Source organism: Phialemonium atrogriseum (genome assembly GCF_030411735.1).
Source record: "Phialemonium atrogriseum strain 8032-3 unplaced genomic scaffold QBC33scaffold_9, whole genome shotgun sequence".
Lineage (NCBI taxonomy): Eukaryota > Fungi > Ascomycota > Sordariomycetes > Cephalothecales > Cephalothecaceae > Phialemonium > Phialemonium atrogriseum.
Genome location: NW_026848146.1, coordinates 949,946 through 960,430, shown reverse-complemented (window position 1 = coordinate 960,430; position 10,485 = coordinate 949,946). Strand labels below are relative to the sequence as shown.

Here is a 10,485-nt window from a genome sequence, read left to right as displayed (position 1 = left end):
ACGCGCCGCCTTACGTACACCTGGCTCCTGGACACCCAGAACCACCCCGCCAAAAGGACACGCCAAACAGGAACCACACATCACACCATATCCCCACCGCCCAATCAACCCCGCCACATCAGGGAAGAAATAAAAATAAAATAACAAGGTATGTAAAACTTGCCCCGCCAGTCGGTATATCCAACTTCACCATCTCTCTCCCTCACTTTGCCGGCTTTCTCGGGGTGGACTTGACGAAGACAGTTCTTGATTGCATTTTTATTTTACTCTTGTTTCTTAATTTGCGCCATCTTCTTTGTCGGGGTGTAGCGCCATAGCTAACTTACGGTCTGTCGATCGCGACTGTAGCAGGCCGCACTTTCCTTGCGCGCAACCCCACGAGACTTGGCAAATCAGAGTCCCAACACTGGAATCACATTCTACAGAGCCTCCCACCACCATCAACCACTCGTCACTTCAGTTCATCCATAATGTCTGCCTCACAGGACGTCAATGGAAATGACCTGGTGGAGTCCATGGACCAGGTCAGGCTCAACGACAATGAGCCGCGCCTCGGCCCAGACGGAGAGCCTGCGCCGAAGACAGATGAGGAATATGCTCAGACCCAACTGACCCTTCGAGCAATTGTCTCCTCGAAAGAAGCTGGCGTGATCATCGGCAAGGGCGGGAAGAATGTCGCCGACTTGCGAGACGAGACTGGGGTTAAAGCCGGTGTTAGCAAGGTCGTGCAGGGTGTGCATGACCGTGTTCTAACCATCACTGGCGGCTGCGATGCTATTTCCAGGGCCTATGCTGTTGTTGCCCGCGCTCTTTTGGAGGGCGCTCCGTCAATGGGCATGGGAGGAGTCGTCCAAGGCAATGGAACTCATTGTATGTTGCATCCCCCAACTCGCACAGGGATACAGAACGCTAATCTGCTTGACAGCCGTTAAACTCCTCATTTCCCACAACCAGATGGGAACCGTCATTGGCAGACAGGGTCTCAAGATCAAGCACATTCAAGATGTGTCAGGCGTCCGTATGGTCGCACAGAAGGAAATGCTGCCTCAGTCCACCGAGCGCATCGTGGAGCTCCAGGGCAACCCTGAGGGCATCCAGAGGGCCGTATGGGAGATATGCAAGTGCCTTGTCGACGATTGGCAGCGTGGAACCGGGACCGTCCTCTATAATCCCGTCGTCCGTACCCAAACTGGCGGAACAGCTCCCCCAAGCAACGTTGGTGGAGGTGGAGGAGCAAGCTATGGCGCAGGCCGGAGTGAGTACGGCAGCGGCAGCGCTCGTGTCATGCGAACAGGTAATGGTGCCGACTTCAGCAACGGCGGGCCACGCTCGTACAATCGTCGCTCTGATTCTGACGCAGCCACCCGTGGTCCTCCAACCCACGATGAGAACGGGGAGGAGATCCAGACCCAGAACATCAGCATCCCAGCCGACATGGTTGGCTGCATCATTGGGCGCGGGGGATCCAAGATCAGTGAGATCCGAAAGACGTCAGGGGCACGAATTTCCATCGCCAAGGTAAGGAGCTACATATTATTTTTATCCATCTGGGCGGTGCATTAATGAAGTTTAATAGGCTCCCCATGACGAGACTGGCGAGAGAATGTTCACCATCATGGGAACAGCGAAGGCAAATGAGACGGCCCTCTTCCTCCTGTACGAGAATCTCGAGGCGGAGAAGATGAGGCGGCAGCAACAGGCACCACCCTCCTCCGAGTAGCGTTCAGAGGAGGACGATGACATCAAGGGTCCAATGTTGTAACGAGCTCGCCGTAGGTCCTCTCACCGCGGCGATCGTTACGGGGATGATGGATCCTGGCTTTACCTCAAGCTCCGGGGTCTCTGAATTGGGTCGGATTTGGCAACCCTTCGTTACGGGTCATTCCCAGATCTGACTTGCCGCAAGGCTGATTAAGTTTTTTATTGTTTTGACGGGCGAGGGCAAACGATGCGACGATCTTCCTTTACGAATGGCACTTCTGCCTGGCTCTTTTTTTTTTTTTTGGACTGGTTTCACTCCCTTATCTCACCAACTTCATTCCACGACGTCCAGCTGCTTTACGGCCACATGGGGCTCGCAGACTTAACCCGAGACTTCCTTCAGGTTGACGGATAAAATCTATCTCCCAAGGTTCTCCGCGACACTACGACAACCACCTCATACCATCCTCAGCACCGCGATACTCAACCTCCCAATTTGCTCAACACAAAAGTCCACGTCACACGCCGCTACCATTGATACTCATCCAATAGCCCCCGTTTCCCACCATTACTCGCCAGTCCTCCCTTTAGAAGTTTGGACTTCTTCTGGCATCCTCACCATCTCCTCGCACCTTTACTCTCATGCGTCTATTACCTGTTCCGGATCGATATTCATCTATTCATCTCCCACCTCATATTCAAGGAACACCAATCCCCCCAAACCGCAGAACTCGGGCCTCCGTCAGATGCCTGAAGGAGTGGCTAGAAGGGCTATTCAGGTGTAGAGGGGACTAGAGAATATATGACCATCCTGAAAGGACCCAGCTTTGCCCGCGCGTGACCATGTTGTGACTTGGCATGTAAGCACAAACACCTAATCTAATAGCTCCGTAACTTTGGACGCCGGCTTTCCCATATTTGCTGCTGTCCCTTGCGACCTAGGAAGCTACCGAGGTGGGTAGGTAGGTAGCTTGTGGAGAGAGTATGGACCCTGGATCTGGCATCCACACCTCCTTACCCCACGTGCTGGGCGCCACTTTTCCGTCCCAGTGGGACATCGGGGCCCCGCATCTCCGGCACATACCAAAATTAGGTAGGTCGGATCGGGATGTCCCACACCGCCCGGCAAATTCTTCCCGATATGGTTAAGTTGAGCTTTAAGTGGGATGGGCTTTTTTGGCGGGCTGCGACTCTGGTTGAAGCCAGCTTGTCAGGTTCCTCGATGGATATGCCCTCCTTGACCCTGACCAATTCGTTTGTTTTTCTGTAGATTCTCCTTTTGAACAGGGGTAAATCTAACGCCCTTTGATAGTATTTACTACTTACTATTGTATTTTGTGTCTCGAATTGCTTCAAGGGACTCGACCGTTCTTTTATCTCTTCCTAGAGCAATGGCTCGTTCTAAGCAGGCAACGCCAATACGGCGCGAAACATCGTCGGAATACTTCAGCAAGCACGATCGCACGCCACAGAATAAAAGATCCGTTCCGACGGAAACCAGCGAGAAAGCGAATGGCCATCCTGCGCCGCCACAAAAATCCGGCAAGGTCGACGGCGTCGTGATACAATTGGTAATCGCAGTCGCGGGCATCTACGGCTCCTTGTAAGTGACATCCGCCATACGACCATTACGACAAGCCCCATTTCAATCCGCTGACGCCAATCCCGAAACGCAGCCTCACATGGGCCTATCTCCAGGAGAAGCTCACGACGACGCCGTACGGGCCGGCGTCGTCGCCCGAGCGGTTCAAGTTCCCCGTCTTCCTCCTCACCATCCAGTCGAGCTTCGCCCTCGCGACGGGCTACATGTACAACGTCGCGCGCACGCCGCGGGGAAGCCCCGTGCCGGCCATGTTCCCGTCGCGGGAGATCGTGGCGCCGCTGACGCTCGTGGCCTTTACGAGCGCGCTGGCGGCGCCGTTCGGGTACGCGTCGCTCGCCCACATCGACTACATCACCTTCATCCTCGCAAAGAGCTGCAAGCTGCTGCCCGTCATGTTCCTGCACATCACCGTGTTCCGCAAGCGCTACCCGCTGTACAAGTACCTCGTCGTCGCGGCCGTCACCGCCGGCGTGGCCGTGTTCACGCTGCACTCGGGCAAGAAGCACGGGGCCGGCGCCTCGGGGGCGACCCGCTCCGGGCAGACGGCGTGGGGCCTGTTGCTGCTGGGCGTCAACCTGCTGTTCGACGGGCTCACCAACAGCACGCAGGACTACATCTTCTCCAACCTGGGGCCCTACTCGGGCCCGCAGATGATGTGCGCAAACAACCTGCTCAGCACCGCCATCACGGCGGGGTACCTGGTCCTGAGCCCCTGGCTGGTCCACACGGGCGTGGGCGAGTGGCTCGGCATGGACGTCGCCGGCAGCGCGGGTGAGCTGGCCTCGGCCCTCGCGTTCCTGCGCAGATACCCGGCCGTCTGGGTCGATGTGCTTGGGTTTGCTGCCTGCGGCGCCGTCGGGCAGGTGTTTATCTGTGAGTCTCTCTTCCCCCCCCCCCTTATTTTTTACCGATTCCCTTCCCTACCCAAACCACTCCCCATCATCCTGTTGAGTCGGGAAATAGAGAGTTGCTCTTCCGGTACTGACAATTTATTTAACTTTCAGTCTACACCCTCTCGACCTTCTCGTCCGTGCTCCTGGTCACGGTGACGGTGACGCGCAAGATGTTCACCATGATCTTGTCGGTGGCCGCGTTCGGCCACCGTCTCAGCCGCATGCAGTGGCTCGGCGTCGGGCTCGTCTTCGGCGGCATCGGCGTCGAGGCCGCCATCGCGCGCCGCGAGAAGGCGGCGAAGGAGGCGGCCGCGAAGGGGAAGGCGCAGTGAGGTGTGTTCTTTCGGGGGGTTTGCCGGGCGGCGAGGGGGGCGGGAGGGTTTGGTTGGAGGAGACGAACGAGCAGGAGAGTGTTGAGTGTCTACCGTTGTGTTGAGATCGAAGAGGAATGGGCTAGAGACCCCAAGAGGATAGATACCTAGCCTGTGTTTTTGTTTCTGCGCATGTCAGCCACATTAACTTGGTGGTTGGGCGTCTGGGTGAGCATTAAGAGGAGCATATTATGATTTCAGATGAGCTTGGCCGGGCTGTCTGGTGTGCACATACTAGGCTCCAAAGAGCAATAGAGGTATACCATCCCTCGTTATACTACGCATCTCCTTCGCGGTCATTAGATGCCGCCGAGCCTCATTCGAGGTTTGGTATAGTTGAATGGAGTATGAGGTGTGGAAGAAGCGTTATTATTTTGCCTCTAGGACACAAATAGAAGGTCACAAGGCAATGAATGAATGGCCTGTCAATATCATAAGAGTTTATGTTTTGATATCCACCCTAACTACCAGAGCTACTGAAATAGACTCAGTATTCCAATCCCCAACTCCATTACGAACCCAGAGTCTCGTTGCGCAACTCGACAGGTCCTAGACGAATGAATTCCCACGGAACACCCCACCTCGTCCCCCTTTCGCATCGGGGGAGAAAACACCAAGAGACAGCGCAGCGTTCCTCATATCTCGTCCTATCCAACATGCCCTCACGCTCAGCATCACGCCGCGGCTGGCTTCCCGTTCCATCCAACTGGACGGAGTTTGGCCAAAATCAGGTCGAGCGGGGTGAGAGACAGAAGAACAACCTGCAGCCGTTTGCTGGGATTAAGAGAGAGAGTCCTGACTCCTGTATCCGTCCGTGGTCCCATCCAACATTTCACCGTGTGCTCAGGCGCACCTAGATTACACATTTCGAGTTAGACATAAACGAAAGACAAATAGCAAATGATGGAGAAAAAAAATTATCAATAGTGAGGCTCGTCTGCCATTGTCCAGTTCGCCACCGCTTTGATAGTGCATAAAGAAAATGAACAACAAAAGGAATTCGCCCGCAAGGTGATGTTAAGGATAGGGGGTTTTCGGCCAGCCAGTCGAGGTTGATAAGGGCTCGCGGGTCGGAGGGTAAAAGGGTTGGACTCCGGGCTGCGTCCGAAAAGTTCCAAGTAAACCGCTACTGCAAAGACAGTATAGCAAATACAAGGAACGCTATCCGTTTTCTATGCAATGCGATCGTAGCCCTCCTCCAGGCAAAATGGATTGCCGGTTGCTGGTAGATGCGGGGGAAGTGTGGTCTAAGACACAAGGGGTACTCGGAGGGACTATAACAGTTCGTCGATCGACCGTACAATCGGAGTCTCTCCCTTCGTCGGTGGGCTTCGCGGATCTGTTATTTGAGTCGGGCGGCCGAACGGGAAGAATGGATCGCGAGGGAACATGGTCTCCCGAGGCGAGAATAGGCCCTCGCTAGGAGTAGGTGGGACCTCGACGAACTGCATGCCCGTGAAGCTAGAAACAAAGGGCTCATGTAGGGGGTTATTCGTCATTGTTTCGGCGCGAGGGGACATCAGTGCCGCGTCCTCCGGGAAGCTTCGCATGACCCTGACGTGGCGCTCCGGAACCGGCTCTTTATTGTCACGTCGTTGTGATCCGCCTAAGCTCAGGGGCAGGAGCCCGAATTTTCCCTTCGGTCCGCCAAATCTGTGGTTGCCAAAACCTGGGGATGGGGGGGATTTCGAGAAAGGGCTGCCTAGGGGGGCAAAACCTGGTGATGGTGGGGGTTTCGAGAAAGAGCTGCCTAGGGAGGGGAAACCCGGCGACGGAGGCGGCCTCAATACGGGCACTGGTGCCAGGCGAGTAGGTACCGGGGGTATAGTCTCGGCATCAGAGGCTGTCCTCGACGGCTTGGCAAAGGAGCTGATGTTAAACCGCGGCAACTTTCCATCGTCGCTCTCACCCTCCCGTTCGCTCCACGAAAAGCTTGAAGGAGCAGAGGATGGGCCAGGCGATATCGGCTCCCCCCGATTAGGCGAAGAATTTCCTCGAGCCCGAGACCGCCTAGGGCTCGTCTCTGGGCTGGCTCCATTCGATACAACATCATCGTTCGGCAACGGCGCTGTCAGCGGCTCTTTGACGGAGATGTCTATGGCATCCGCCGAGAGTGTCGCTCGATGCTTCGTCGGGCTTCTACCTGGCCTCGTTTTGAAGCCTGAGCTAGGTGGCAGCTTCTTCTCCGAGACGGCCTTCTGAAAGTCTTGCAAGCAGTACATCAACCTCATGTTGGGGCTGATCCACCTGCTCTTGGCCTGGGCAGCATAATAGGCGTCGTTGACACTCAGTTCCGGGTTCCTCCATATTCCATAGGCGATGATCAGGCTTGCTGAGCGACTCGCGCCCTGCTGGCAATGAACCAATACCTTCTTCCCTTCTTTTGTTTTCCTCTCCATGGTCTCGCAAAGCGTGGTCAAATCCTGGCTGATATCGGTATTATGATCCCAGGGCATGTGGATATATTCGGGTTCCTTCAGAGGCATCGCCTTCGGTGTTGTCGGAGTCTCGGCCGTGGCTTCCTCGGGAAAGAATTCAAAAGCAGTGGCATAGCTTGCTGCTGTGACGGCAGTGTCGGGGTTGGGTGAGGCATCTCCTTGTCGCTCCTCCACCGGAGCCAATGACGTGGCATCCGCTGCTCCTAATGCCGCTCCAAAGGGGTTCCTGACTTCGCGGGCAACGTTAATCACCACGTCGAATCTCGACGCTTCATCGGCCGTCGGTTCCAAATAGAGGTAGACATTGTCATCGTAGATGGCAATGGGGCCATCAGGATATCCGGGGCTCTTCTGATCCTCGTTGTTCTCATGTTCATGGAAGGGCTCGAATTCAAAGGCCGCCCGGTTCGCGATCTGCGTCCGGATGGGGGAGTCCTCCTCCAGGATTGTTGAATCGAATCTCTCAGGCGGGGTAGGCTTTGAGGGCCGTAGAAATTCGGACAGCCCAGATTCGTTTCTTTCCAGCACCGTGGGGATGGTCATTCCGCCCAGGGGACCGAATGTGGCCGACTTGAGGGAGGAAAGCATATGAGGTGACGAAGTGGAATGTTTCAGGGCCCGACGTTGTAATATTGGGGGCACTGATGGGGAGACTGGGACTTCAAGTGTCGACCGTGTGACTAGATCCGACGAATTGGTCTTCAGGCTAAGCTGACTTGGCTTCCTCTTCATAGCGGGAATTTTGGGCTTGATGAACGAAGGGGAGCAAGGCTCAGAGACGAGCGAGTTAGACAGCGAGTTGAAGGGCGGTTGGATCGAGAGGCCCTTCATATTCCTCGGTCGTCTAGGCGCTGGGGATGTCATTGGCCTCTCGGTATTGGTGGTGTCGGAAACGGTAAGAGTAGCCATGGACGACAGGCCGCTGAAGGAAGTTGAGGTGAAGGATGATAGCGGAGGGAGGTTCACAGGAGACTCTGGAGATGAGGACGGTGAGGGGTCGGAGAGTGAAGATGAGTCTGTACACGATAGGGTGGTAGTGGGTGATGATTCCGCCGATTCGGAGTTCTGGGTTGACGTGCTATCTTGGTGCCTGTGAATTGAATCCGAGGGCAATGTGTTGGGCTGCAGTTGGGGAAGGGCATCGGTTGGTAATTTAGAGGCTTCCATTCCGACCAACTTGGGTTCAAGAACCGTCACTGTGGCCCGGTCGTTCATCGTCTCGACGTCTAGATCAAACACCGACATGAAGGTCGGTATTTGATCCTCATACAGTCGTCGCGCTGCTGCAGAAGGCATGGTCAACTGTGCCAGCAGGAGTGCCTTGCTGGTTTACTTCCTCGATCAACAGCCCCTAACTGCCTCCTCTTCGCTTCAATCTGAAACTCTCGCCTGGATGCTGGTGAGCAAGTGGTTGGGTGTTTCCGACTTGTGATTGCCCGAATGGCCGGTGACCAGGCAGTAAGGGCCACGCCAGAGGAAACTCCGACTCCTGAGGAAAGGAAAGGAAAGCACGCCGCGCTCTCAAGAGGGCAGCACTGCTGAATCCTCGCACAGAAGCGCAAACCCGCACACACGTCCCCCCTCTCTCTCTCTCTCTTGACTTGTCCGTATAGACAGCCCCGGGCTGGTCTCGTCGGGTTGCTTGTATTAGGCTTGCGATTGGATGTGTCAAAAGAGGAACTGGGTGACAAAGCCGGAAATTGTAGAGTCGACCGCGGCCACGGCGAGGATATGCCGGATAGTCGTCGATGCTGTTGTGTATGTGTCTGCTTGGAAGGGCTGGCTCTCAAGAAAAGACTGGTCGGGACGGCAGCAAGTGAGGGTGCGGGTGTGAGGCACAGAGGCCAGGGAAGAACGGTCGAGTTTAGAAGACGAAGAAGCGGAGTGTGGTCAAAGGAGGGTTTGGGTGTCAGCGCATGGTCGAGTCTGCGAATAATGAGAATGAGACTGAGACCGAGACTGAGAAAAGAATTGAAGGGAGTAGGTAAAATGCAGTTGGACACAGCAAAGTGTTGGACCGTCGGTTGGTCTCTGACACTGCTGCGCTCCTCCGGTGCAGTGAATAGATAGGGTTGTTGAAGAAAGAGTAGTGTTAATTGGGGGGTTGAAGGAGAGGAATGGGGGAGGAGGAACTAGCGACGAGAATTGGCTTGCAGGGCGCCGGGAAGCAGTTGGGACAGGGATTGGAAGCGTCAGATTGGAGCGCCCCGAGAGGTCGAGAGAATGATGGCAGGGCTGCGGGCGCGGGCGGAGGAAGCCTCCTCTGGCCAATACAGCTGGCCTTGGGCGGGTGGGCCGGATTAGGCCCTCTGAAGCACGCTGGGGAAGGGGGGCAGGAGATGGCAATTCTGGGCCCCTGTGCCTCGTCTAGTGTCCCTGTTGCGTGCCATTTGTGGGTCCTCAGACATCGGACTGCTGGGTGGTTGCACCAATTGAATGCGGCGCTTCCAGAGAAATGGCGGCAAACGCTGAGAGCGAACAGGGGGTTCGGCCGCCCAGCTATTAATAGCATGCTTCCTTCCTTAGGCTTTTTTTACGCGCTAGTGGCCAGCCAATCATAACCACATATGGCAATTTCAAAGCCCTCAAAGTCGAGGGTGCCAGAGTATGCGTACATAGCTCGTACCTCCCAACAGCCTAGCCTTTCTGTGCGTGGCCTGTGATCAATCTATCATTGTGTTGATCCTCTGTTACTATTCTGATTCTAGAGAGATGAGAAGGACCCTTCTGTCTTCTGTCACCAATCTCGCGTATATGAGTTGACTTAAAGATTCGATGTTTCGTCAAGGCAGCAGGTAAGCTTAGTAACTTGTCTGCAACAGCCCGCAGTGGACTGCGTCAAGTTGACAGCTCCAGCAGGAAGCTTAACTCGCATTGCCGTCCGCCGTCCGCCTTTGGCATCCATTCCCCTAGCCCTGCTTTTGCATAGTGGCTGTCTTCAATCAGTTGTCTACCGTCTGCTGTCCAGACCTGCCAACAATTTCCCAGATTTCCCAGTATGCGTATAACCACGAAGATTGATACCTCCAGGTCGGCCAGAAACATGCAATTCTTGCCACCAAGGATGGATTTTGTATGGAATCTTCCACAATTGAATGCTGAACCTTGATCCTTGCCTCGTCTGCCGCGAGTCGGGTATCTCACGATTGGTTGGACTGGAATCGCTGGGGTAGGTGTACGCAGTACTTATTTATTCATTCGTCTTTCATCTACGTGAGCTCGGTAACAGTTTGACCAGACGATAGTAATGAACCAACAACAAGAACCCTAAAGCAGGCGCCGGGTCAGTTGCCCAAATCGCCTCACGTAAATCACAGCTCAAATTACGCACTGTAATGAGAGCGGTTTCAGGCTAGAGTGGGCAATCCGATCTAATTCGGCTACCTCCCCTGTTAAACCTGAAACAGTCAAGCCAGAAACCCCCACCGCTATTTCGCTCTCCGCAACTCCCTCAGCTGGCGCAACGAAGCCCAGGAGCA

General features: G+C 55.1%; 3 protein-coding genes across 3 annotated transcripts; 2 read left to right on the top strand and 1 right to left on the bottom strand.

The window, feature by feature from the left end:
- Positions 1 to 377: 377 nt before the first annotated feature.
- On the top strand, positions 378 to 1,834 carry QBC33DRAFT_385425 (putative kh domain rna-binding protein). Its single transcript, XM_060424099.1, has 3 exons — positions 378 to 870; positions 926 to 1,518; positions 1,577 to 1,834. Exons 1-3 carry the CDS (start codon positions 471 to 473, stop codon positions 1,718 to 1,720), a joined length of 1,137 nt encoding a protein of 378 aa, XP_060284847.1. The 5' UTR covers positions 378 to 470; the 3' UTR covers positions 1,721 to 1,834.
- Positions 1,835 to 2,971: 1,137 nt separating this feature from the next.
- QBC33DRAFT_385402 (UAA transporter) lies at positions 2,972 to 4,644 on the top strand. Its single transcript, XM_060424098.1, has 3 exons — positions 2,972 to 3,304; positions 3,378 to 4,177; positions 4,309 to 4,644. The coding sequence occupies exons 1-3, from the start codon at positions 3,093 to 3,095 to the stop codon at positions 4,527 to 4,529; spliced, it is 1,233 nt and encodes a 410-aa protein (XP_060284846.1). The 5' UTR covers positions 2,972 to 3,092; the 3' UTR covers positions 4,530 to 4,644.
- A 989-nt stretch (positions 4,645 to 5,633) lies between these two features.
- QBC33DRAFT_385497 (tyrosine-protein phosphatase pmp1) lies at positions 5,634 to 8,485 on the bottom strand. The gene has a single exon (XM_060424100.1). It carries the CDS (start codon positions 8,300 to 8,302, stop codon positions 5,843 to 5,845), a length of 2,460 nt encoding a protein of 819 aa, XP_060284845.1. The 5' UTR covers positions 8,303 to 8,485; the 3' UTR covers positions 5,634 to 5,842.
- Between the last annotated feature and the right edge of the window lie 2,000 nt (positions 8,486 to 10,485).